Source organism: Siniperca chuatsi, linkage group LG6 (genome assembly GCF_020085105.1).
Source record: "Siniperca chuatsi isolate FFG_IHB_CAS linkage group LG6, ASM2008510v1, whole genome shotgun sequence".
In the NCBI taxonomy this organism is placed as follows: Eukaryota; Metazoa; Chordata; class Actinopteri; order Centrarchiformes; family Sinipercidae; genus Siniperca; species Siniperca chuatsi.
The window spans coordinates 1,623,704-1,650,993 of NC_058047.1; the positions used below are offsets into that span (position 1 = coordinate 1,623,704).

A 27,290-nucleotide genomic window follows, 5' to 3' on the forward strand; every position below is an offset into this window, starting at 1 on the left:
TTGTCCAAAAAGCTGAGATATAAAATATTAATGAGCCTTATTGGTGTAGTTTAGTGTCACTGTGCGTTTTTTAACTTGTGAATTATAATTGCTCTAATTAAAATTACCTTTTATTACTTTGGTATCAGCTGGAAACGTTCTCATACTTACGATCCTGAACATCTCCCTGTTTATTATTATCTGTTTTTATCCCACTGAGATCAGAGTTCAGCTGCAAAACTTTTAAAGGCGGTCAAACCGATTTGAATCTTTCCGAAGCTTCGAACGTCACCTGGGTTTCTTCATTTGAAACGAGCTCCAATATCGGTATCTTCCGATATATATCTCTAATATATATATCTCTGATAATCTGAAAAACATTTTTTAACACCTTACAACACTTTATCATTATTTTATTATTATTATGATTCAAAGACAGAATAATCAAACTCTTAACCGAAACATTTAATGAAGTATTTAATCATGGTACTTTTTTTTTTTATTAAATGCAAATTTAATTAATTGAAAATGGATTTTGGTGGCACACTCCAGCCTCCAAACTACTGCAGTACATTCTGAGTTAAAACATGTCAGATTTTCTTTTGTATCACTGGCCACCAGATAGTTTAGTATACATTTAATTCTTCATACACATCGAGCATTATTACAGTGTGAACATGTATCTGCAAACGCGATACGTAGCTGCTGCGTTCGCAGTGATGCTGGCTGAAGTGGCATTAAAATGTTAGTTCTGCCCTTCTTGTCGTCTTTCACAACAGACCAGAGCCCTGAGTCATCACGCTGCATTCACTTAACCTGGGAATAGTCGCACACATGATTTCACAGTTAAAAGCAACACGGTAAAACAATCGGACGCCATGATTGTAGTTTTCTGTACTCCCGGTTGTGACGGTAACAACCGTATTATTCCTTTTACAGTCAACTGTTTTCCTTGATGTTGTCACAAACTCAAATTCCCGACAGTTTTCTAGCCGTGTTAATCGTCGTGTATCGGTAAGAAGCTCGGGGCCGTATTCATCGAGCGTCTCAGAAGAAACCTGGAAGTAAAATAAATTGATCAGCTTCCTTAACGTGATTCCTGTCTGTGCTGACGTTCAGAGGAGCAGGCATCGGCGTCTACACTCTGAACTTGTTAAAAGATCGTTTTGGCAAAAATGTAAAACTTTGACTGACCCTTGAGAGCCACTAGAGCTGCAACGATTGGTCGCCAACTATTTTGTTTCTGCTGTAATAAATCAAACTGATCGCTCTTACAGCTTCGCGGGAGGTGATTCAGCCGCGTTTTTCCGTCGTCCGTAAGATTTTTAAATATTAATATCGGTTTGGCTGCGTAACCGCGACCCAAAATGTGATTTTTTATTTTTTTTTTACGCTTCAAATCTGTTTACTTGTGTAACTACAGTGATCGTGCTGCCAAAACACACGTGACCTACACTCAGTACTGTGCCTGAACGCATCGGGACTGAAGCTGCCGACACTCAGCGTGAAGTTATGGATCGTGGGTTCGTTTATTTAATAATTCATTAATTTGTTTAAATAGACTGATGGTGCAGCTATATTTGAGGGAGACGTTGACGTTGTTACCGGTTATAAAATCATTGTCCCCACCTGTGAAGGGCGCACAAGGTGTAGTTGAAGGTGAGTTGCATTGTGGACGAGGAGATAAATGCAGCGTGGAACGATGTGATTGGACGGGGCTGAATCCAGTGATCCAGCCTATGAGTTTAAATTGTTTATACGCCAGCGTTTGCTTACTGGTAACAGTCATTATAAGGTCTGAGCCAAATGCTTTTGCATATATATATATATATATATATATTGGACACGTGACGCTTTTATGCTACATATAAAAGTGCTGTTATTTTCTCCATTTTGAATTTTTCTGCATATTATTTCAAAGCGCAACTTTCAGCAGGATCCCCGGGAGCGATCGGGAGATGCTCGATAAACACGGGCCCAGGTTTGCCCCCACCCCCCAGGATGTGAATGCAGCATTATTACAACCACTCGCACAAAACAAAATAACAACCACATCCTCAGTTTCTGTCCGTCCGCTTTGATCACACACCAACGCTAGCTGTTTCCATGGTTACTTTATTATCTCCAACAGAGACGGTGAGGAGTTCCCGTCCCGCCGGTCTGCAGCGAGAGCGACCTAGCTGAGGATTTTGTGGTAGGGGTGGAGCGGGAGGGAGGAGGTGAACGCTCTGATGTCGGCGATGAGCGTGGCGTCCCGGAGGGACGGCGAGGAGGGCGGCAGGAAGGTCAGCTCGCTCACTTCGCCGTAGGCCGAGGAGGTGGGGGGGTTGTCCGGGCAGCAGGCGGCGCTCTGTTCTGGGGGGTCGTTCTCCTCCACCCCGAAACCAACCACCTGACGGAGAAAACAGACAAAGATTGTGCTGATTTTCGGCTTTTTATACCTTTCGTCTTCCTATAAAAATCTACTTGTAGAGACTTAAAGAATAAAGTGAACATGCCAAGCAGATCCAAAGATTACGCAGTCGCATCTTAACCATCTGTTTCCTGTTGGTGCTTTTAATGTTTGTAAAAAGGTGTCAAACTACTGCGTTGCTTAAACCTGGATTTGTCAGAGCATTTTTTATTTTTTTTTGTACTGATTCAACAAAAATGTAGTAAAAAGAAACTTAACGAAAGTACTTTCCTGAGTATAAACACACTTACATGTACGCTGAGCTTCCTGCTGCTGCTGTTTCTGTGCTCCAGGAACCAGGAGACCAGCTCCTCCTGAGTGAAGAGCTTCAGAGCCTCGATCTACGGCAGAGACCACAACGGGTTAAAACCACAGACCAGGACCAGAGACCTGCAGCCACCCCAGCTGTTTGTAAGTTCTACCATGAGATACGAAATCATGATTACAAGAAAATGTTTTTTTTTTTTTTTTTTTGCAACGTACTTTCAAAGGTTACAAAACGACCCAACGAGGTCCGGCAGGAAGAGTAACTGGCTATCCCCCTTTTAATCTAGACCACCACAAAAAATTAAACAAACTACACTAACGTAATTCTGGCAGGTAAGTTGAATTTATGGCCTCTAACGCGGTTATTACTGGAAGTATATTGATTGCTTTTGATTGGACGGAGCTTCCGATGTTTACTAGCGGAGACTTTCCTTACGTTTTAATGTAAATAACTAGTTTTAAACTTAAGGACGTTACACACTAACTTGGCGATGAACTTAACAATAGCTGGTGTAACCCAAACCTGGACCACAGACCAGCAATTCATAAACTGAACACTAAGTTATTAGTAACTACTAGCTAGTTTCAAACTACGGAGTTAGTAAATCAGTTTGCACCGTTAATAGCGTGTTTTGTATCTCCGGCCAATCACAAAACAATCAACCACGAAAACAGGAAGTCACTACAGCGCTGCCAACTGTAACATAACTTTCAAAACAATCGATAATTATAAAGCTGTTAATCCTTTTGCAACTGTAGTTAGGTTTGGTTATGTTTATTTGCATCCATGTTGAAATAAATGTTTCAGAGTAAATCCGTGCGGTATTGCGCGAGAGAGAAATATACAATCACAGCAACGGACCTCATTGGGTCGTGTAGTCCAACGTAATTTAATCAGAACTAGATAAAGTGGTGGTTTCATGAAGGTTATTATTGCTGAAGGCTGCACTTTACACCATTATTATCAATTAAAAGGTCCAGCGTGTAGGAGAAACTACTGTAGAAACATGGCGGTGCAACATGGCGGCCTCCGTGGAAGGGGACCCGCTCCCTCTGTAGATATAAACGGCTTATTCTAAGGTAACGAAAACATACTTATAAATATTATGTTACACACTGGACCTTTAAAATATGTTGTCAATATTATATACACTACATGGCCAAAAGTATGTGGACATCTGAACACTTCGCCATTTTGTGATTGTTCTCATCTTAATCGAAAACTACATACATGTTTATTAGTATTAACGTGATTGAAATAGGGCTACGATAGCGGAGTGTTTTTATACACAGATACGATGATGCAGTTTCCAATATCTTCAGAGGAATATAAACTTTTTTTTTCTATAAACAAAAAAAGCCAAAGTTCACAGAATTTACATGCAGTCGTACAAGAACTTTGTCTGAATAAAATAATTTAAAACTGGCAATTTTTAAGTTTTAAATTCAAATCAGAAACTGATCAAAAATTAAGTAAACTATCAATTAATCCCTTCGTCTAGAAAATAACGAAACATGCTCATCGCAGTTTCTCTCCGCTCAAAGATATTCAGTTTACAGTTTATATAAAACACAGAAAAGCAGCAAAACCTGAATGAGTTATTAATTAATCGAGTAATTGTTTCAGCTCTAAACAAGATTACAAATCTGACCTGACATTTGATGCCAGTTTTACGGAGATGAACAGGTGTGTCTCACCTCCTTGTTGAGCCGTTTGAAGACGTACTGCTGTGTGACGACCTCGAACCAGTTGCGGTCCACTTCCTCTCCCAGGTGGGCGTCCTCGCACTCCTTCAGCTTGATGAGAGCCGTCACCTGGGTCCTAAAGGCCTCCTCGCTCAGACCCGACAAACGCTCGCCAAAGCAGACCAGGAACTCCTCGATCTTCGCCTCGACGAACTCCGTGCTGAGAGGCCAAACGGGAAAAATAAATCCTGTGCTGTGGAGCGCCGCAGAAACACAAACACAGGAGTCAAACGTACAGAAAGGTCCGCTCACCTGAACTTGGTGGCCTGTGTTTCCACGGTGACGGAGAATCCCAGCACCCCTGAGGTGTTCCTGCAGGTCGGGTACACCTGGTACCTGGTTGAAATGAGATGATAGTTTAAAGGGACAGCGTTATGAGGATCTGTGTACTCGGTGTAAATGACACTAACCCGAGTGTCTCCTTCGTCCTGAGGAAGTCGAAGCAGGGCTCCTCCATGTGCATCTGTGGAGACGGACAGAAGTCGTTTCAACGAAAACATCACTCGCAGGACTCCTCCACCTGTCGCTGCAGTTACACTGTGGCTTTATGTGTTTTTAAATGTCAACACTCACCACCATCAGCTCCATCAGCGCGTGCTCTCTGAGGTTCTTCAGCCCCGACTGCAACAAGATTTACACACAACAACAAGAGCGATTTAAAAAGAAGCGTAACTACAGGAGGACGAGGCGACACGGGTGGCTTCAGCTCAAAGGTCGAGGAAGTATTCAGATCCTTTACTTTAGTAAAAGTACTGACACACACTGTAGAAGCACTCTGTTACAAATAAGTGTGTGAGTCTAATCAGGAAAAAGTGCTTAAAGCATTAAAGCAGTGCAGCGTCCCTGTGGCTGCTGTGCTGTTATATATTCTATCATCAGGTTATTATTCCTCGTGCATTAATGTAAAGCAGGATGTTGCTGCTGCAGCTGGTGGAGCTGGAGCTCATGTTGAACCGGTTTGTATCGGACTGCAGCTGATGATGCTTTTCATTCTGGATCCATCTGCCGATTCTTTTCTCCGTCGATCGATCGGTTTGGAAAACTGGTGAAAACGGTGAGAAACGCCGTCCACGACGACCCAGAGCCCAAAGCGGCGCCTTCGCGTGTGTCGTCGTGTCCGACCGACAGTCCAAAGCTCGACGTTATTAACAAACATCACAGTTATTACAGTCGTTCAGAGGAAAAGCAGCAGATCTGCACATCTGAGGAGCTGCAGCCAGGAAGGGATTTACAGGAGAAACGACTTCAAACATCAAAACAGCTGCTGATTAATTTTCTGTCAAACGACTAATCGATTCAGCTGAACTAACAAAACATCATATTTTATAAACTCTTCATATGTTTAAACAGCTTAAACTGTAAAGTAACTGAAGTGGCACGAAAAGAAAAGACTACAGTAATGTATTTAGTTACGTTCCACCACTGGTTAGATTAAACTTCAGTCAAGCTGCAGAAACTGAGAACTGATGATCATTATTGATCAAGTATCAACCCAATCAGGGTGAATGGAACTGAAGAACTACAATAAAAGATATTAACTACAACTTGTCTTTACTGAAACAAAGTTACTCAATAATCCTCAGCCCTCGCTGTGAGGTTGGGATGGCGCGATGGCCGTCCTACCTGGTAGTACACGGTGACCTCGGAGTTGGCGTCTCCTTTGTTGAGAGATTTGACTTTACAGAGATGCTGTTTCTGCGGCAGCTCCACCACCCGGAACAACACGGGGACCTCTGCTGACAGAGGCCGGAACTGCAGCTTACTGCGGACGGACAGACGGACCGTTAACATCACATCTGGAACCAGCTGTGAGCTGCGGGACGAGTCTCCGAACTCCTGCAGCTGGACTGTGTGGCGGTGTTTTACCCCCAAGATGCAAAATGTATAAATCTCACTTTCGAACGAAAGTGCAGTAAAGAAATGAAGCAGGATACTCACTCGATGAAGTACTGCAGAAACTCCTTGGACTCCTGTTGGAGGAAACAAGGTGCATGAGATTACGCCTGAACTTTTTAAACACGTGGGACAAAACATCTCTATGTTCCAAAAATTTTATTTTAACAGGGTTCCAGTTAGTCTGAGCTACTTTCTACCAAAGAAATAAAGCTGTTGGCAGTGTGTTCTCTAAAGTAGTGATTACATTTCTAGATTTTGGAAGGAGGTTGAGCGTAGCAGCACTAACCTCCACCTGCTGAAAGGTATAAATGTTACTTGCGATACTACAGTGCAAAAAGGACGTTGTCAACCGCAGCATTTTTCAACTTTCTCTGCTTCCAGCCTCTAAAATTTGAGAATTTGCTCCTTCTCTTTGTCTTACACTGTAATAAAGTGAATACCTGTGAGTTTTAAGACATAAACAAGACATTTGATGACGTCACCTTTTGTCTCTAGGAAACTGTGACGGGGATTTTTCAAATTTTTTTCTGATGCTTTAATCGTTAGTTGCAGCCCCAGTTGTCACCACTAGCTGGCAGGGCAAGCCAGGTTATCAGATTGGGTGAAGTTCAAAGCTGTGAGCAGCACAAACTGAACGGCATTCACGTCCAGAGTAGAAACCAGAACCAGAACCAGAACCGACTGTTTAAACTATTTTAAACTTTTTCTCAGCCCGACTCTGTTTGGTTTTGCCGGCGTGTCTCACCGTGCTGGTGAAGTTTCCCTGCACCAGCCCTTCAGCGTACAGCTCCGCCTTCAGCTCGGTGACGAAGGTCATGAGGTCATCGACGGTCAGACCCTTCGTGACGGCCTGATACTTCTGAATGACCGACCAGCGGCAGTGCTCCAGGATCAGCAGACGGACGTCCCTGCAGAGAAGGGAACGGGGGAGGAGAACAAGCTGAAACTCCAAAAACGTCGCGGCTGCTGCTCAGCGAACCCAGGATGTCGGGGGCCGTCGGTGGACAGCTTAGGGACTCGAACCCAATCAGACATCTCTGGAGTGACCTGAAACCGGCTCTGCACCGACGGTCCCATCCAACCTGACAGAAGAACGGCGGAAAATCCCCAAATCCAGGTGTGTAACGAGACTATAATTACTGAGTTAAAGGTCTGAATGCTGACGTCGTTATGGGAGATTGAGTGGAAAAATGTATTTAAACGATTTCAGCATAAAGCTGCAACAACAAAATGTTTTAAAACGTGAAGGGGTCTGAATACTTTCTGAATCCACTGTATTAACCCGTTTACTACTGTCGGTGCAGCAGGAGACAAACCTTTCTGCAGTATTTCTGATTAAAGAAACGAGGGAATAATTTATTATTAAAAAGTGAAAATATGAAATCCTAATCACGGCGTATCGTTTTTGTGGTCTGTGTATCTACATCCTGTTTGACTCCTGCCGTCGGTTATATAAAACACTCCATCCAGGCGAGGTGCTTGCGGTGCGTGAGACGTACTTGCCGAGTCTCTCGGGTTTGATGAGGATGTTGAAGTAGGTCTTCTTCAGCTGCTCGGAGAACATGGCGAAGACGCCCGGCTCGGCGCTGAACTCTGCCAGATGATCCACGATCAGCTTCAACAGCAGCTGAAACAGCAGCGAGCAGGGGAGCGACTAAGTACATTTACTCAAGTACTTCATTTATCCTCCTCCTCCTGCACCGATACCTTTATCTGACAACATTAGCAACTTTGAGATTCAGATTATTAAATACAAAATCAATCAATCTAAATAAATTGTGATGTATAATTTTGGACGAAGCTACCCAACAGTATATACAGTCATTAAAGTGATGAACACATTAATGCACCAATAATTATAATATGGGCCGTTCTGCATAATGAGTACTTTTACTTTTGGTACACTTTGTCATTTCATACGTTATTATAAAAAAATACCCATTATAACGGCTTTATACGCAGTCCCGTCAACAGTCAAATACTGTGTGTGTGTGTGTGTGTGTCCTCACCGGCAGTTTGTGGTTGAAGCCTTTCAGGCGGATCACCAGGCCGTGCTCTCCGGCCACCAGCTTGTACTCCAGCTGAGCCACGTCGGCCTCGTAGGCCGGCTCTGCCAGGTTGTGAGCCAGGATGTTCACGAAGAGGTCGAACAGAACCAGGCTGGAAGAGGAGCGACACGGTTAAACACGACAGGCTGGAAGATACCTTGATGATGGGTGTTCGCGTGTGTGTCGACGGCCTCTTACTTCTCAGGACTCTTCTGAATCACCGGGGAGATCAGGTTGAAACGAATATAAGCTGAAAGACAGAAAACGACACGTGATCGCGATCAGTTTACATTTAGTGAACGAGTCATTTATTGTTTTACTTTATTTAAAAGCCAGAAACTGTTCACCAGAAGTCTCCGTATCAACCGCCTGATTCGTTTTGTCTTGTGAGCAGCAGGTTCTTTGAAAAAAGAAATAATCTTGTTCCAGTATTTAGGTTATATGATGTTTACACCGAGTGTAATATTCACATTTCCCCCAATTCAGCCTGACAGATTTGGTAATGATCTCCACAAAAATTTCAAATAAAGTTTTGTGGGTTTGAACATTTGCATAGACGGAGGTGATGAACTGGCAAAAGGAGCAGGTTTCGGTTTAGCATTAGCAGGGGACACACCCGCTGCTTCACAACTCAGCAAATGTGGACAATATTGATTTTTTTTCCATCAGTTTTAGTTTCATGAAGCAGCAAAGCTTGAAATCGTCCACCAGGTGGCGCTGTTTAACAGGACCGGGCCGCAGCGAGGCCCAGTGTCCCCTCCAGACCTGCTTCAAATAATGATTTGTGTCAGCTCGTTAAAAAAAATCTTAAAATTAAATCTCCTCCCTCACTGAATCTCTGAGTATGTAAACGTCATTTGCTTCGACAGTTTAACTGCTGGACACACGACGTCTCCGACTTCGCTGAAAAGTTTTCAGTGTTTGCGACCTGCTTTCCACATCACACATAAATATAAATTAAAAATACTCAGAGGAGAAGGAGACAACACACACACATTCATAAAAATTTTTTTAAAAAGTAGCAATGTTTATGTAGTTTTCACTTATTTGTATTCATTTAGTCAATATTTATTATTACTATATTATCTTACTTATCTGTATATATTCTAATAGCACATTTTTTCTGTTTATGTTTTATTTCACACATGCTTTTGCAACGTTAACATCTGTTCCCCTGCCGATAAAGCCAGTTATATCCTGCAGGTACGTCCAGGTGTTAAACTGCTCAAACATCACAGTCAAGGAACAAGAAGAAAAACACGTTTTTGTAGTGGAGGAGAACAAAAATTCACAGTTTCACTATTTTATAGATGAAGCAGTTAATTGAGAAAATAATAATATTATTAAAGTTTTCAAAACAAAGCTACAAAGTGCCGGACCAGGATTAAAAACAATACAAAAAGATACCCAACAATAATAATAATAATAATAATAAAAAGCTTTTTTTTTTTAAAAAGGTGTCACTGATTCTGCTGCCTCATGATCAGCAGAAAATATTTAAGTGCTCACACGGCTTCACGACACCTGGACTCACCTTTCGGGATCTTGAACTTGTTGTCCTTCTTGTACCACAGACTGCCGCGCTCGTTGTTGACTGTCCTGACAGGAAACTCAGAGTCGGGGCAGTCGGGCATCTTCAGGGTGAAATCAGTCGCTGCAGCACGAAGAAGACGGAAAACAACGATCGTGAATGTGATAAAGAGCTGACCATGCTTCTAGCTCACGTTTACATTGTGTTTTTACTGACCGATGAATCTGTTCTCAGCAGGAAGGTGGAGTTCGGGGTTGAGTTCGAAGTCTCCTGCCCAGCGCCGACCCCACTCCTCTGAGACGTCTGATGAGCCAAAACAAACACACCCAAGTTTATTATAAAATTACAATTTTCTAATAATTAGTTGTTTGGCCATTTAAACTCTGCCTCCTTTCATTTCAACAGTAACCCGGGACGACACGTGATGACGCTCAGAGCAAATTACACCCGTTAATGAAGTTAAAACCACACAAGCAGCTGCTGCAACGGGCAGAGGAACAACAGCGGCGAAATTCTTCATCTTCGGGCGAAATTGTAATAAATTAAAAGCACCGTTAAATATGAAATTCATGTCAACTGACATTAAAAAAATATCGGCAATTATTTACACACACAGGTGAATTTCACGCTTCGTAGACGGAAGCAAAAAAAATTAAAAATTAAAAAGAAGACATAAAGACAGCAGAGAAACGCTCTGGGTGAAATGGCAGCAGATCGTCTCCGGCAGCCATGACAGAGACGTTGGACGTAAGAAGGAGAAATGTGAATGTTAGAACTGAAAGATAAACTTGCTATTAACGGTACTCGTGTTAGGCACGACGCCATCTAGAGGCCTTTTAGGGCTCACGTGAACGGAAGATGGGAAAGACCCCAAAGAGCCATTCGTACAACAACAATTTATATTTTGCTGTATTCGATTTGCTAAAGGATTCGCAGCTCTATAGTGTCATTACAGCTTAATTAGGACCAATAATGAGTGCAGTAGCTCTGGCTCGTGATTGGTTAAAAGTGATTGACTGTCGGATGTTTAAACTATTTTGTTACTTTTTGTGTTGAAAGTTTTTCAGTAAACGGTTGAGACGAAGAACATCGACTGGAGAGTTTTATTGAAGCGCACGTCAACTTTTTGACTGGACTCTTAAGTGGGAAACAGACGGAGCCACACTGACATGGTGTGTGTGTGTGTGTGTGTGTGTGTGTGTGTCGTACCCTCCATGCTGTAGCAGGTACCGAACCATTTTTCTCTGAGTGGACAGTGACCTTCGTTCTCGGGTGACAGCAGCAGCAGGTTCGCTCTGTCGGGAGTCAGCAGGGACAGAGCAGCACTGATCACCTGAACACACACACACACACACACACACACACACACACAGTTATTATACAGAAATGCTTGTGTACGTCTACGTTAGCCAAATGTATACTTTCTCGGAAAGACAATCTAAACATCCAAAACAAAAAGAACAAACTGTCACACAACAATAATATGACATAAACAGTGATGGATTATTGCAAGTTGATTTTCATGTCACAGGATGTGATAATAATCACATTATATAAAATAAGTGAGTATCGTAGAAAAGGTTTCAGTTGTAGTCAGTTTAAAGAAAACAGGAACATCGTGCATCGTTCTTTAAACCAGGAAACACTTTAAGACAGAAACTCGTTCGTCCTGAGGACAAGATGCCCACACAAAAACAGAGCAATGTAGTTTACTCAGAGGAAAACTGCAAAGAACGCTACATAGGTGAGACTAAACAGCCGCTTCACAAAAGACTTTATCAGCACAGACGACACGCTAACTCAGGATTACAGAGCGCCGTGCATTTGCATCTAAAAGCTACAAACCGCACATTTGAAGACAGCGAGGTGGAGATTCTGAGTAGAGAGAAGAGCTGGTTTGAAAGACGAGTCAAGGAAGCCATTTTTGTGAAAAAAGAAAACCCCTCTTTGAACAGAAATGGTGGTCTGAGATTCAATCTGCCCAAAGTTTACCACAGTGTATTAGCACCTTGGTCAAGCCAATCACATGCTAATCAGGTACTGAACAGTGATGAAGTAGGTGCAGCCAGAAAACAATAGGCCTGATTACTGATTACTGGGCCATCATGGAAACAATTAGGTCAGTTTCAGGTGAAACTAGGCAGAGTAATCAACAGATACTCAGGTAGACTCCTTCCTGAGGGCGGGGCTTAAGTAACACAGAGTAGCTTAAATTTCTGAGTTCTCAGACCATTTTTCACAATTGAGAATGACTTCCGGATGGGAGCCGAAACGTCTTGATTCTGAAAACAGTGTCCAGACGACTACGACTGAAACCTTTTCTACGATGGACCGCTCCTGGACGAATGAGGGACGACACCGTCAAAAATAAGTGAGATTAAGTCGAGCTTAATGGTTCATTCTTGCCCAAAGACAAACAGATTGTAGGTAACGCACGTCCAAACTGAAGTCCGACAACAGATCCGTGGTCACGAGACGACGCCTGACGAAGATCAATAAATCGTTTCATTAAATTAGCTGGCAGCTGATTATCAGTACAGTGTGCCCATCTTTTGTCTGACTTTTGTCTTCATTCTTGTCCTCTGAAATAAGAAAGCTCTAAACACAAGGCCAGGAGATGTGACTGAAAGCTTTGGAAATACCAAGTAAGTGGACCTTGTGTTTAAGAATTTATGTCATATTTACGTCAGCCAACCATTAATCGCAATCGCGTGTGCTTACACTCAGAATTACACAGGGGAAGTATAGTGCACTATAAAGTAAACAGGGAGGGATTTTGTGTTCTCAGACTGATTCTGGATCAGATCCGGGTCTTGCGGTCCTGAATACCTGCGGGTCGTACTCAAACATGAGCTGGTCTCCGGTCAGGAAGTCCTCTTTAGGAAACAACTGCATGTTCTCACAGATGTTCTCCACAAACTCGATGGGATCCGTCTGTCAGTGCAGACAAAACCAGACACAACAAGTGTTTAATGTCACGTTATTAATCCCATATTTACATTTTGATTAACACACGTGTCTTTGTCGCCTTTATAGATGCTTCAGGAACTGTCAGAAATTCTATATTTGATCTATTTTGATTCAGTTTAAGTAAGTAAATTCATTATTATGGAATTAAATGTACATTTTAATAAAATTTCTAACTTACAGTTAGTACATCCACGCTACACACACATTAGTGATAACTGACAGATTAAAACCTGTTTTATCCCGAGTGCTCATCTCATTTAATTCATATTATTTCTATCCTTGTCATTATTATTATTATTGTAGCTTTAACGATCAAAACTAATGAATTATTTCCTTGTGTGTTGTTATATAAACACATTCATTTCGAGTACCTGCTCCTGATAGTGGAACTCGTTGGCTTCTATCTTCTGAATTTCCTCGTAGATCCTGAAAAAGAAAGAAGTTTGCTGAAATATAAAACTCTATAGGAGAAAAACGTACAAATGCACATAATATGGTTATTGTCGGCTTTCTGGGGTTACTTGACTACTTAGAAGAGCAATTTTTATGTTGCCATCCCCAGTGAATTAATGTGTGGGGAAATAATTAGAAACTTCATTTTCAAAATAACTTTTACGTACGCAACAGCGTTTTTTAAAGGCAGCTTTCATGTCCACGAGAAAACGGATAAATTGGAGTGACATTACACAAGAGAAAGAGGCCAAGCTAGGTAACGCTTAACAATAACAAATACAGATCTTAACGCTCGAGACACTGATGAGAAATACACAAATACATATTCATATCACAGACGGACTTCGGCCTCATAGTTATGGAGAAATAAAACGGTGCAATGCAGAAAAATAAGCACAAAAAATACTAACAACTGGCCAGACTCACTACCTCGTACTACTGCACAGCGCTCTGTGGAGAAACATTCGCACATGCAGTGGTGTGCAAAAGTGCATTTCTTATTTCTTATTTCTTTTTTGCATGTTTGTCACACTTAAATGTTTCAGATCATCAAACAAATTTAAATATTAGTCAAAGATAACACAAGAAAAACACAAAATGCAGTTTTTAAATGAAGGTTGTTATTATTAAGGGAAAACAAAATCCAAACCTACATGGCCCTGTGTGAAAAAGTGATCGCCCCCTAAACCTAATAACTGGTTGCTCCACCCTTAGCAGCAACAACTGCAATCAAGCGTTTGCGATAACTTGCAGTGAGTCTTTTACAGCGCTGTGGAGGAGTTTTGGTCCGCTCATCTTTGCAGAACTGTTGTAATTCAGCCACACTGGAGGGTTTTCGAGCATGAACTGCCTTTTTAAGGTCATGCCACAGCATCTCAATAGGATTCAGGTCTGGACTTTGACTAGGCCGCTCCAAAGTCTTCATTCAGCCATTCAGAGACCCCACAACAACATCCAAAGAACTGCAGGCCTCACTCGCCTCAGTTAAGGTCAGTGTTCATGACTCCACTGTACATGACGTCAACTTACGCAAGTGAAGATAGTTTTTCCAAGGCATTGTTTAAAATGTCTACTTTTTCACTGAATTTCTGCCCTTATGTCTTGTAAAAACATATAAAATCATATATTTGCTTTTCAAATCCTGCTTTTCATGTAAATGAGGATTCCAGTTTCCTTTTTCAGGTTCAGGGATTAAAAGAAACACGTTTGTGCTGGGACCGATGACGTGAACATACTGTCTGATGAGTTATTTTTAGCCCACTAGTTTGAGTGAGGCTTACAGACGACTCGATTGGTGTATCTCGCTGTCGATCAACATATCAATAGCCCCGTTTCCTATGAGCAAAATGAGGTATCGCATTCGGTTGTAACCCCTCTTTGTGTGCTGTTATAGCGATCAAAGCAACGTCTGAGCATCACCGGTTGTGTCCCCTTCTCTCCGATGGGAAACTTCACTGAATGTTCTGGGAGCTGACCCTAGAATAGTAACATGGTTTGATTTATTTATCGATTATGAGGCTGCCACAGTTTCACCACAAACCTCACAGATGTCACTGATTAGTTGTGTTACTGTTCTGTAATGAGCTGCCATATTTGACAACTTCTTCACAACAGATAGATCTTCATTTACTTTGGGAGGCTGATAAGTGGAAGTTTTTTTGTTTTTTTTTGGGCCTGGGACTGAAAGGGTTAACCAGGTTGTTTTCCACGTTCGCTTGTATCGTAAAAACACTGCAGTGCCGCAGGATGAGAGGACAGACTGTTACTGGGAATCGTGGGAGTGCTGTTGTGTGGAGCCTGACCTCTGCTGGGGGCCCAGAGTCTGGAGCATCTTCAGGTACTGGAACACAAAATGGACCACCTGCACAGAGGAAGGTAACGCTGCGTTATGCGACACTGAAGCATTTAGAAATAATAAAAAAAACAACTGTTTCTTCTTCTTCTTATTTGTTAAGCTGAAGCCGAAGTCTCTTGTGTCACCGATTGTTTTCTCCCAACGAGTTAAAATCTCTTTTACGTGTTTGGCTGCATTTTAAAGAATCACCGAATCCTTTTCAGACATGAACCGTAAATCAATAAACTCTCAGTTGTTAATGTTTTAATGGCATCATGTTTAAAAGTGAGTTTTGTAACATTTCTGTAAGTGTGAATAAAAGCAGTCACATTGCCATTTATGATTTTTGGAAAATCCCCTCCCCTGTGTGTGTGTGTGAGGACCAATTTCAGTTTTAAACCATCATATTGGGCCCCAACACGTCACTAAACAAACACTGCCATCTACTGGTTACCTGTCACAACATATAAAGCCTGTTGCAGGAAATCTCGGTGTCCTGTTTGATAGCAGTTTATGTTTTGAGCAACGTATCACTAAGCTTGTCCAATCATATTCTTATTCATATCCAATCCTATTTTAAATCTTAGTGATGCAGAAACTGTTGTTCATGCTTTTATCTCCTCACGCCTCGATTACTGTAACAGCCTGTTCACTCGTCTTAATCTAAAAACTCTGACAGACTGCAGACTGTGCAGGACTCAGCTGCTCGGCTGTAAACCAGGACCCAGAGGTGCGACCACATCACACCTGGTTCAGCCTCTTTACATCGGCTCCCTGTTGGTTTCAGGATTGATTTGAAGATCTTGTTGATTACTTTAAGGCTCTTCATGGCTCCAGACTGTATCTTAGACCTTGTAATCCCTTATGAACCTTCACGTAGTCTGAGATCTTCGGGCAGGGGTCTCCTGTCTGTTCCTGAGTCCAGGATGGAAACTAAGGGGGACAGAGCTTTGGCCATCAGGGCCCCGAGGATCTGGATCAACCTGCCCGAAGACATCAGGCTGTCTGAGTCAGAGTCTTCGTTTAAGTCTCGTCTCAAAACACATTTTATCTGAAAGCAGATCCTGATTTTACCTGAACTGGCTGTTTATTTTATTGCTTTTGTGTATTTTATTTCTTTATATTTCGTCATTCACTGTGGTGTTTTATTTCTCTTGTTCTGAAGATAAGTGCTCTATAAATATATATAATATATTATTATTATTATTATAGTGAGGACATTTCTGCGCGTTGTTAGGACGGTCCTCACTACTTCAAAGGCCTGTTTGAAAGTTAAGACTTGGTTTTGAGGTTCAGATTAGAATTAGTCCTTACAAGTATGGAAAGACAAACGTGTGTGTGTGTGTGTGTGTGTGTGTGTGTGTGGACCTGGTAGAAGTTCTGGTAGCCCTGGTCGGTAAGAGTGATGGAGATGGAGAAGATGGAGTAGGTGGTGTTCTGGTCGAAACCCGTCTCACTGTTTCCTCCAAACAGAGCCAGAGCCCAGCACCTGAGAACACACACACACACACACACACACAGAGTATATACCATACGTACGCTGCTTTTATTTAGTATTTCCTACCAGTTTACAACAGTTCGTTTCTTCACGACTCACTTCTTCCTGAGCTGCGACAGGATGCTGCCGGTTCCTTCGTGTCCGATCAGCCAGGAGATGTAATGAAGAGGCTTCACTCTGACACAAAAAACACAAAAACACACTCTGTGAAGTCTCACAGGAAGCAATCTGAGGTGACGCATTTTTCCATATTGTTCCCAAAAATAATTCAGCTATTTTCTACAGGTGCACTGGAAGAGCCTCACTACATCACTAATTATTCATGACGCAATGAAAAGTACATTTTGGATCGGGGCGGTGTCGTCCCTCATTCGTCCAGGAGCGGTCCATCGTAGAAAAGGTGGAAAACTAGCTAATCAACAGATACTCAGGTAGACTCCTTCCTGAGGGCGGGGCTTAAGCATCACAGAGTAGCTTAAATTTCTGAGTTCTCAGATCATTTTCACAATTGAGAATGACTTCCGGATGGGAGCCGTAACGTCTTGATTCTGAAAACAGCGTCCAGATGACTACGACTGAAACCTTTTCTATTTTGGATCGGGGGTTAGTGTTAATCCAGCTTCTCCGAGTGGGGAAGAGTTGGTTCAATGTATAGAATAAGATTTTTTTTTATCAGAAGAAACATTTTTAATCCTGCACCTGTACGTTTTTATACATTTCGTTGGTGGAGGGGTTTAAAGTTGAACTGGACTCTGGCTCACCTGTAGTGTTTCCCCTGCGGCGGTACGGCCCAGCTGATGGTCAGAGCGTGAACCTTCCTCACAGGAACCACTGCAACACACACGGTTACGTATTAGCATGTATGCAGTGTTGGTAATAATATCATAAAACTGCAAAATGATTCATGCGAAAATCATCATTAGATTCCTCCAATTATCTAAACAGTTTTCATGTGATACAGAAAATTTGAGAATATACGTTAACTTAGAACAAGACTTTATCGATCCTGGGATTACAGCGAAAAAAGAAATACTAAGTAGAACTAAACCATTAAACAATATAAGGAATGTATATAAGTACAAACTAGTAGAGGAGAGTGAACCAACAGTGCAGTTTCCTCATATTCCATATTAAAATACATTAAAAGGGTTATAGGATTCTAGACATATATATATGATTACATGTATATAATATACAGTAAGAATAAAAATACTACTACAAATAATAATATATCTGACCTCTGTAGAGTTTGTTGAAGGCTGGCGTGTCAAACGGCTGCTGGAGGTGAGAGAAGTCGGCTCGAGGTTCATTGCTGGAAACAAATGTTTTTTAAAAAGTGCTCTTATATTTTGTGTAATACTTCACATATGCACGTACCACACAGTGTACAACACTACGTAGTGATGTTGTGGTTTGTCCGATAGCCCGACCCATACTGGAGTTTTGTTTAGGAGTTTAAAAACTCAATGCGACAAACTTCCTGCACTGCAATTTCTTGTTGCTTGTCGGCCAACGCATTCACAGACGCTGATGTTTAAGCGATACGCTAATATTGGCTGACATATCAGTCTAGCTGTAGTTTGTATACGAGAAACTCAGCCAAAGCCCACATCGCATTTCCAACAAGCAAACGCTTAACATTAGCTCAACATAAACAACAGTTAGTTTTCTGAATGAACTGCTTCTAAACTGCTCCGGTGTGTTTGTGCCAGAAACTTTATATACAGTCAAAGGTTTGTGCCCAGCACAGATCTGTGGGTCTTTAATCCGCGCTGCAGGGAACCCCGCTGCCTTTCCAAAACTGTTTAGTTACCGCTGGCTAACGTCAACTTCTGCTGCAGCTGACTGTCTGATATCGAGAGCTTTTCGAGGGTTTTTGGCAGGCAGTCGTTGTTTTTTTTTTGCAAAAATCTCCCAAATAAAATGACAAAATAAGTCGCGATGTTTCAGCAGGTCAAACAAGCTCTGCGACCTCCGTCTGCTCTGTAACTCTGGCATAATAACGGTGCACATGCGCATCTTTACTTCCTAAACACACCCAGATAAGATTAACGATTCCACCAAAACACTTTTGTGGTTGGCTGAGACACATTACCAGCATATATTTGTGATTGGTTTTCATACCGTGCATTATGATTTTGAAAGCTGTGTCAACATTCACAAATGATTGTGTGGCACCTAAACCGTTTAAATAAATCATTTGCTATACACGATGTCACCATACAGGCGTTAAAAAATTTAATCTGTGTGTTCATGAAGCGATGAAGGTTGGGGTGGTTGCACCGGCAAGAACTTCAATCTACTTTCACCCCTGACTGGCAGGAATTACTACAAGTATGTGTGTAGGTGTGCTTTGTCAAATCAACAACAATGTGATGTACACGATAATACAGAAATGGGGTGAGCAAGTGTGTGTGTGTTTGTTTTGGTGTGTGTTGTGGTCTTACTTGTTGGGAACTTTGATGAAGATCTCTCTCACCCACTGCTCCAGAGTATCCAGAGTCTCTAAACAACAAAACCACTGTCAACACATGTCTTCCAGCTTCACATTCACACCAACAGCTGCCTCCTGCTCATTGGTAGCATAGCATTACTAAAGTTAGCTGTGGAGTAAAGAGCACCTTAACCGCACGTCTTACCCAACCACACCCAGCACCGAAACTCTGCTTTTCAGCCTGCTGTTAAGGTACTCTTTAAGTTAGCATGTTAACATTAGCATTCATTACATATAATACATTCGGCATTGGGCGGAGGTTTTGTCCAAAGTGACTTCTAATAATTTACTTCAACCTTGCCAGGAAGAAGAGCTCAAAGTCATCAAGAGTTTGGGAATTAATGGACATAAACACGGCTCTGACTGAAGCTAGTCAACATCCAAACCTTGTTAATAAAACGCTGACTGTTAACAATCCACCTTGGACTGATAAAAGCTGAGGTAAGTGTAGAGCTGAGTCCGAGATGTCCTAAAATGGCCACCGTGCAGAGGATGAACACTTTTGATTTAGGTAACGACACGACCTTTCCTCCTCAGGACAAACTAGCAGTAAGGATTGAATTGTTTTCATCCATCCAACGAGTTCACGTTCTGGTGCGTAATGAGCATTATAGCCTCACAGACCCGCTGCGGGCTTTTGAACCTCCAAAACGAGCCGCAGTAAAAACAGTAAAAAGACAAGGGAGACGTCTTCAAAGATCCCCCGAGGTTGTGATTATCTCTGTGTGCGAGTACCTTTGGACTGAACGGCGAGCGTCATGTAATGAGCAGAGTAATATCTCCTCCAGAAGTCTCTGAGCCGCTGGTAGGTGTTGATCTCTTTCTCTCTGGGCTCGTGCTTTAATGTCTGAGCGTTACCTGACAGGAACAGATGTGCAATAGAGATGTGACATCAAACCATGAAGACATCACTCCTTTCCAGGTCCATTAACTTAGAAATAGGACTTTTAAAAATCTTTAAAATGCCATTTAGAATGAAATATATGACGATTTCATTACTGGAAAAAGTGGAAACAGAAAATAACTAATCAGAGGACAGCTGGAAGAACCACACCCTTTAAGACTTCAAACAGATTTACAAAAGTATTTGTTGTTGCGGTTCTTTACTGAAACAACAGAACAAGTCTCAGGGATTTAGTACAGGAGGCACAGTGGTGAATGTGTGTTGTTCTTACCCCAGCAGAATTTGCTCATAGGGTGTCCTGGTTTAGCCAGACTCCCAAACAGCATCTCCTTACGATGCGAGTCAGACGGCCTCGCTAACTGGTACTCTGAACAGGAAATAAGAAGCGAGCCATGGAGGAAGACACAGACAGCGAAACCAGAACAGGAGGAGCATGAATGTGTGAAAACGTCACCTAAAGCAGACTAAAGGGGATAATACACTGTATCTATATCAGTATCTATAACAACACCGGTGCAGTTTGAAAATGTTGAGAGTATCTCAGTACAGAAACGGCGTGTAGTTGGTATCAGTGTGGACTCACCGCTGTCCACAGCCTCCACCTCTCTGTCGATGGCATCTTCGATCATCAGAGGACAGACGAAGAACTGAGCCCACCTGCCCATAAATCACGTGAAGGTAGAAAGCAAGAAAAAGTTGATAAGTTGATACAAACTAGTGCTGAGATTACTAGTCGAATAACTGATTAATTGATTAACTGTTTCTGTAATTTATCACACAATGTTTTTTGGTTCCAGCTTCTCCTACGTGAGGATTTGCTGCTTTTCTCTGTTTTTTGTAAACTGAATCTTTGTTTTGAATAGTTTAAAGACGTCACCTTGGACTCTGGGAACATGTGATGTTATGTTTTACAATTTCTGACATTTTAATCGACCACACGACTGTAACTGATTAATTATAAAAATAAAAATAAAAAAGAAAGTCAACCAAAGTGATTAACTGATGAGTAAAATATTCATTACTTGCAGCCCTACACTGTAAAAACAGCTCTGTGCTGGTGCAAAGCAACAACCACATTAGCTTCAAATGCTCTCATGCAGAGGGAAGATTTTGGCAGCTGCTTTATGCAGACGTCACTGACTCAACCTGAGAAATTCACCTGCAGAACAAACATTAGGCGAGTCCTCGACCGCCGCGTACGACAGTGTTTCCAATACACCGACTGCTGCTCTAAAAACAGCAACAGTAGCACCGTGGCTACAGAGAGCACACGAGTCGGCCTGTTGGAGAGCGGCTGAGCGCTCGTGGTGATCTTTAATGAACCAGTTGACCTCCCATCAGAGAGCCATATGGCCCACAAAGAGCTGCCATCGACACACACAGAGGACACTGGCCTTCACGACGGGGGGACGCCCAAAAACTCTGTTCTGACAGGAAACCCCTGCGTACCGGCCTACGGTTCACTGTCAGTCACATACTGGACCTACCAGAGCTCTGCCACAGTCTCAGGACCATTTTGGTTTTTGCTTGTGTACGATAAACCTCTGAAAATGGTCAAAGAGTTGCTGATTGTCTGAGCCGAAGCCGGCCTCACCTGTCGAGCGCCTCTCTGAAATACTTCCTCTGCACGTCGAACTGGAAGATGGTTCTCTCGCAGTCGGTGGAGGCGTTGTCGCTTCCGCCGTGCTTCTTCAGGAAGGCGTCAAAGCCGTTCTCCGCTGGGTATTTCTCACTGCCCATAAACACCACTGAACATCAGGGAGGAGGAAAGTGAAAAAGAAAAATAGGAGATTAATAGCCAGAAACAAAAGCAACACCAACAGGCAGGGTTGTGTTCTGATTTGGCCAAATTATTCATTAAGTTTAGAGGATAACAAATCTCTTGTCAAACCTTTTATCACTCTTTTTTGCAAAGAACAACGTAGAAAACATTCAGGTAGAAGCTTCTCATGTTTATCCGGCTCTGACAAACACACACCGCTTCAAATAACAAACACAGACTGCATCAGCTGTAGCTAATTAACATAACAAAATGAAACGTTTGGTTGTCGTCAGGTTAATGTGCTGTCTGCAGGACGCCGTCTGAACCGGCCAAAGATTGTTTGTGCGTGAAAAGAAACACTATGCTGTACAATCGCGAGTGACGTTTCTGCAAATCCTATTAATATCTTAGAAAGGTACCCTGTGGAGTTTTCTTCTAAGTTATATTTACATTCAGTGTTACCGTATTAAAACACGTTTTGAGCTCCAACATGTTGAATGCATTTCCTTCCGCATAAAACATTTGGAAAGCAGTATATTTGAAATTCTGCATAGTTTGCACCCATTTTTACTAGCTAGCAGACTTCTTCTTCTTCACTGCCTATGTGCTTCTCCTTTCGTTGGCTCAATCAGCGAAACAGCAGGATGTAAATCATGCCCCCCGTGTGCTCCTACACATGCGTGTGCGTCATAAAAACACTGCTCTGAAACGGTCAAAAGTTCAACTAAAAAACCAAACTAAATTAAACTAATCAGCTGAACAGCTCTGTATTTGAATCAAGTAGCTAATGAAAAATAAGGTGTAAGCATAAGCAGGCTACACTTGTTATTACAATGTAATGATACATATTTAATCAACACAGGACGTATCTTAGCTAGAAGAGTTAATAACATTAGCTAGTGATGAGCTACAAAAGAAAATAACTCAACTTAATTACAACAAATAATAAAGAATAAAAGGCCCACCTCATCTAAAAGGAGAGAAAAGGCTGCAGTTACATAAGGTGTTTTTTTTAGCTCAACGTTTTGTAACTTTTGGCACTTTGGCGCATAGTATAGAAGCATCACAAAAAAAGACCTCAACAGCACTGCATGCAGCTAAAAGCTTTTCCTGTTTGATCTCGGTAAGCTAATGCACATATGCAGCCTCTCATAAACATGCTAACAACGTGGTCAGAAGCTCCGCCTTCAGTGAGCATGAAACTGTAAACAGAGTAAAAACAGCAGCTTCTGAAATGCTCACAGTTTGGGACGCGGTGATTAACTGATATCAGGGGATTTGCACGTTACAGCCAAAATGTGTTAAATCTGTAAAATTAATATTATGCGATGAGAAAAGTGCACGATGAGGCAGACAGCTGTAAATCATAAGATTATACGAAGGCATTTAGCTTCTTTTCAGACTCGGCTCTCTTCTGGTGGACTCACTGTGTTCCAGGAAGTGGGCGAGGCCGGGCAGGTCGTCCGGGTCACTGAAGCTCCCGACACTGATGCACAGAGCAGCTGCCGCCTGGAGACACACACAGATTCACGCTAACTTTGAAAAATGTGCAATAAAATCAAAGCAAAGGCTTTACGGTTGCGGTCACCGCCGCAGCAGACGAACACCTCCTCGGCGGCCGCAGAGATAAAACGAAGTGTGACTGGCTCGGTTAGACACCGGATAGTTTTTAGAGAAACTTGTGTACTTGAATAAGTATTGTTTTTGTATTCAAAGCCTGATATAAGTTATTCCTCTGTGCCATAGAGCTCCATTGTTCCCCACAAACTACTGGCTCGGAGCCGAGAGCTGCAGACAGGAAGTCCGAGACGGACGAACGGATTGTTGTTTTGGGTCTTAACGTGGAATTTGTTGACAATAAGAAAAATAAAATATATAACATAACTTCCTTGACTGTTTGGCCAACACATACACAAGTTAAAATAATAATGTAAACAGAGTCAATGAAAATATAATGGACCTTAAACTTAAATATCGCAGACGTTCGGTGTGGTTGAGGACATTTAGGGGGAAAGCCTCATCACAAATAGACTAAACGCACTTTAACCGCTTCTAAAGCCGTTTGAGAAGACGTGTTGAACCCACCTGCTTCTCAGAGCAGCCTCTCTTCGTCTTCCTGGCGTCCTCCTCGTCCAGCTCATCAAAGTCGCTGTCCTGCTCTTCCTCCTCGTCTTCCTCCTCGTCCTCCTCCGATCCCTCACCAGAGTCACCCTCTTCCTCACCCTCCTCCTCTTCCTCCTCCTCCTCCCCGTCCTCTGTCTCCCCCCTGTCGTCTCCATTTTCACTGCCTCCCTTCCCGTCTGCCCCGCTGAAGTCGGAGATGAGGAGCGCTCGGAGGCCGTTACTCAGCTCGATGTACCTGCAGAGAGCAGGAGAGGATCGGCAGCACTGTTCAAACGCCGGAGCTTACAGCAGGACACTCAAAATTCACATTTTGTTAAGTTATATAAGGACAAAGGTTGCTTTCACACCTGTAGTTCAATTACGTTTTATGACATTACATTCATTGACACTTTTGTGAGACACTTTTCCCATACGTGTAAACAGGAAGTATAATGTTGCCATGGATTCAGTGGCATACGCTGTGGGCTACAACTAGGGCCCTGTTTTGTTTTTCTATTAGCCTCTATTTGTTTACATGTAGTCAAACTGTCCCATCAGAGCAGCTGAACCAGCAGTCAGCAGCTCCTGTCTGCAGCGGACCCGTGGACGGACAGACAGCTGTCTCTGGATCGCTGTGAGACTGAAGGAAACTTAAAAACAGGAGGATTCTCAGGCAGGTTCTGCAGCGGCTTTCTTCTCTGATTTCTAAGCGGATTTAGGGACGTTTATTCATGATGGCCATTAGAGATAATGACGTCCTCGGAAAGCGTAATAACTTCCAGTAACACCGAATCTAAAAATACGTGTTTCATGTCTGCGTTTAGTTTTGACTGAGTTATGACTCAGACAAGGAGCCTTGATTTTTAGCGCAAACGGTTTTCAAGTCCGCCGCGCTGGGAGAAGCACCTCTGATCCAGACCACAGGATCCGGTTCGGTTACTGAGCTGTAAACAAGAAGTCACATGGACTCACACTCAACACCTCATGTGTTTAAAGCTGCCCTGTGGAGTTTCTCACCAAAAGTATCTGTATCCTTGAGATGTAACACGTTGATTGCATTTCCTTCCTCATAAAACATTTGTAACTTTTTTAATAATCTAAATCCTGTGTTGTTTACATCCATGCTTACTGGCTAGCAGTCGTCGTCTTCTCTGCACGTTACTGCCACCAACTGTCCGACATCAGAATAGCACAAGATCGGCAGCAAGAACGTGTTTTGTCTTCTTTGGTGTCACAAAAAGTTCACAAATAAAACAGCTGATTACGAGCATTATTGGTCAAGACTGTAACTTATTCATGTTATCAATAATGATGACAACAGGTGAAAACAGCTGTCTTGTAGCGTAATATTACACTCACTTTTTAATGAGGAACTGCTAAAACACACCTCTGTTTGAACTGCTTTTCACTTTCTGATGTAAAAATGATAACATGTTGGCACGCATATGTGTTACCATGGTTACCAAATTATCTTACCTCACTGTATGTATATTGCTTATGTAAAGTAGATCGCTTTCTTCACAGTTCACACAATAAGCACATGGGTCGAGCAAATTTAAACAGTAGTTTATCTTTTGAATTCGTGCTAAAATTACACAACTACTATCACAGCATCCTGTCTGATGTCTGACTTGACATTTAGACCAGACACTTCTCTCTCCCACCTGTATTTCTTCGGGTCACTGGGTGATTTGACGATCTCTGGGTCTCCCTGGTCTTCTGCAGCGACTCCTCCACCTCCGTCTCCAGCAGCCACCTGGGTCCTGACATCCTGTGGCGGCGGCGGCTCGCCCTGGTCTGGAGCAGATACCTGTCCTGGCATACTGCAACCACACGCTGACTTGTTGGTCTGAGGCATTTTGACACAGTCCTCTGGGGTGACGGGGCTAGACGTCCAGGAGAACACACATGTTCATGAATATATATGGTAGCGTAGGTCATGTTGTCATGTCAAAATTCGGCATAAACCTTGTACATTTTCTGGAACCCCGACTGCGAGCCGGGCCTATTACCTCACTAATCCTCCTGTGTCTGAACAGCAGCAAATCCCTGGAGCTGAAACAATTAGTCAACTAATCGATCAGCCAATCAACAGTAAATTAATTGCCAACCACTTTGATAATCGATTAATTCATTTTATATCATGTAATATATATATATATTAGGTTTTGGACTGCTGGTTGGACAAAACAAGCAACTTAAAGACTTCACCTTGGATTTTGGGAACTTGTATAGGACATTGTGTCATATTTTTTTGCCTAAATGATGAATAAATTAATTGAAAAAGTAATCTAAAGATTAAAGGACTACTATCGAATCACTGCAGCTCAGCAAGGAAACACTCTCCATGAAAACACAAAGAGGGAAACTGGTACTAAAAACCATAAACCTGACTCAGACAGCTGGACCAAATGTATGCCGAATTATAGAATGTCATCTACTGTTTTAGAAAATATCTAAATATCAAAATTGTATCACGTATGGTTTTGCCAATAAGAGAGGCAGAATGAAAATATTTGATTTTATTGATGCAGTTTGGTGGCACCGTCGTCGCGCAAGAGAACTGCATGGAACGTTATGCGGGATATTAATACTATTCGCCAGTGAGCAGAACCTGTAGTTAATATTCAGTGAATTCAACAGGGGCAACATATCTTAGTTGTCAGGAAACGCTGCGACGCTAGCAAGCTAACTGTTAGAGCTAACTTAAAATATTCACAAATACCGTCACTACAATTACTGCAACTTTAAAGACAGGCGGTGATTAAGTTAGACCGTTTAATCTGATGGTAAATTAGTTAATTTAGCTACAGACCGGCTTGGTAAACGGTATATTAGCTAGCTTTCAGTAATCCTGTTGTTGAGTATGACACAACAACGACTGTTAAACAGCTAACGTTAGTTTAGCCACACTGGCTAAAATGCGAGTCGTTTAGTTTGATCGTTAGCTAGCCAGCTACATCTGAACTCTGAAACATGACACAGCAGTTTGGTTTGTTGTACTTTGACATAAGGAGATGCTCACCTTTGTTTCCGTTAGCTTAATGTTGATGGAAGTTTAGGTACAGCCGCCTAGCCTGGGTCAGATAGCGGTTAGCCAAAACAAAGCCTGTGATTCGCTGAGAGCAAATCAATCACAGAGAAACGGGCCGTCTGATTGGTCGAATCTGTGACGACAGAGGTAAAGTTCGGTTGAGGAACACTGAAAGAAATAGTGATGGTCAAATACTAGTAGTTCTCTAAACATGATATTAAGTTGAAATAACAAAGTCGTGTACGTTGTATTTAAATCTGTAACCACAAAAATAACTGAATAACTAAATAAAATCATTAAAGCATTAAAAACATTAAGA

At 42.2% G+C, this 27,290-nt stretch overlaps 1 protein-coding gene and 1 long non-coding RNA gene across 4 annotated transcripts in view; one reads left to right on the forward strand and one right to left on the reverse strand.

Annotated features, from left to right (window-relative positions):
• LOC122877436 overlaps positions 1–12,738 on the forward strand; it is a 45,028-nt gene extending 32,290 nt beyond the window's left edge. Inside the window, exons 2-3 of one of the 2 annotated variants that reach the window (XR_006378247.1) lie at positions 2,725–2,842; positions 12,340–12,738. This is a non-coding gene — a long non-coding RNA (uncharacterized LOC122877436). Of the gene's footprint in view, positions 1–2,724; positions 2,843–3,673; positions 3,736–12,339 lie in introns of those variants that run through there. The other variant, XR_006378248.1, reaches the window with a different exon arrangement.
• On the reverse strand, positions 376–27,096 carry nrd1b (nardilysin b (N-arginine dibasic convertase)). Of its 2 annotated transcripts, XM_044198985.1 has the most exons (32): positions 26,149–26,200; positions 25,950–25,992; positions 25,602–25,823; positions 23,920–24,193; positions 23,262–23,343; positions 21,667–21,820; positions 20,656–20,729; positions 20,344–20,439; positions 19,904–20,026; positions 19,122–19,179; positions 17,913–17,986; positions 17,436–17,505; positions 16,774–16,851; positions 16,545–16,665; positions 15,145–15,203; positions 13,261–13,315; positions 12,749–12,853; positions 11,129–11,252; positions 10,136–10,222; positions 9,923–10,042; positions 8,587–8,638; positions 8,350–8,500; positions 7,840–7,967; positions 7,086–7,248; positions 6,383–6,414; positions 6,068–6,206; positions 5,018–5,065; positions 4,855–4,907; positions 4,697–4,780; positions 4,397–4,604; positions 2,683–2,772; positions 376–2,371 (listed from the first exon to the last, which is right to left on the reverse strand). In XM_044198985.1, exons 1-32 carry the CDS (start codon positions 26,183–26,185, stop codon positions 2,156–2,158), a joined length of 3,420 nt encoding a protein of 1,139 aa, XP_044054920.1. In that variant the 5' UTR covers positions 26,186–26,200; the 3' UTR covers positions 376–2,155. The 2 variants fall into 2 exon arrangements, with proteins under 2 accessions (XP_044054920.1, XP_044054921.1); XM_044198986.1 differs by lacking the exons at positions 25,950–25,992; positions 26,149–26,200 and adding an exon at positions 26,963–27,096.
• Positions 27,097–27,290: the final 194 nt, after the last annotated feature.

Excerpts from the sequence above, each read along its gene's own strand:
- nrd1b (XM_044198985.1), bottom strand. The coding sequence starts at position 26,185 with ATGACACAATGTCCTATACAAGTTCCCAAAATCCAAG. Across the intron at positions 20,027-20,343 it reads TATGAGCAAATTCTGCTGGG|GTAACGCTCAGACATTAAAG; the intron begins GTAAGAACAACA and ends TGTTCCTGTCAG. Across the intron at positions 17,987-19,121 it reads TTCATCAAAGTTCCCAACAA|CAATGAACCTCGAGCCGACT; the intron begins GTAAGACCACAA and ends ATTTGTTTCCAG.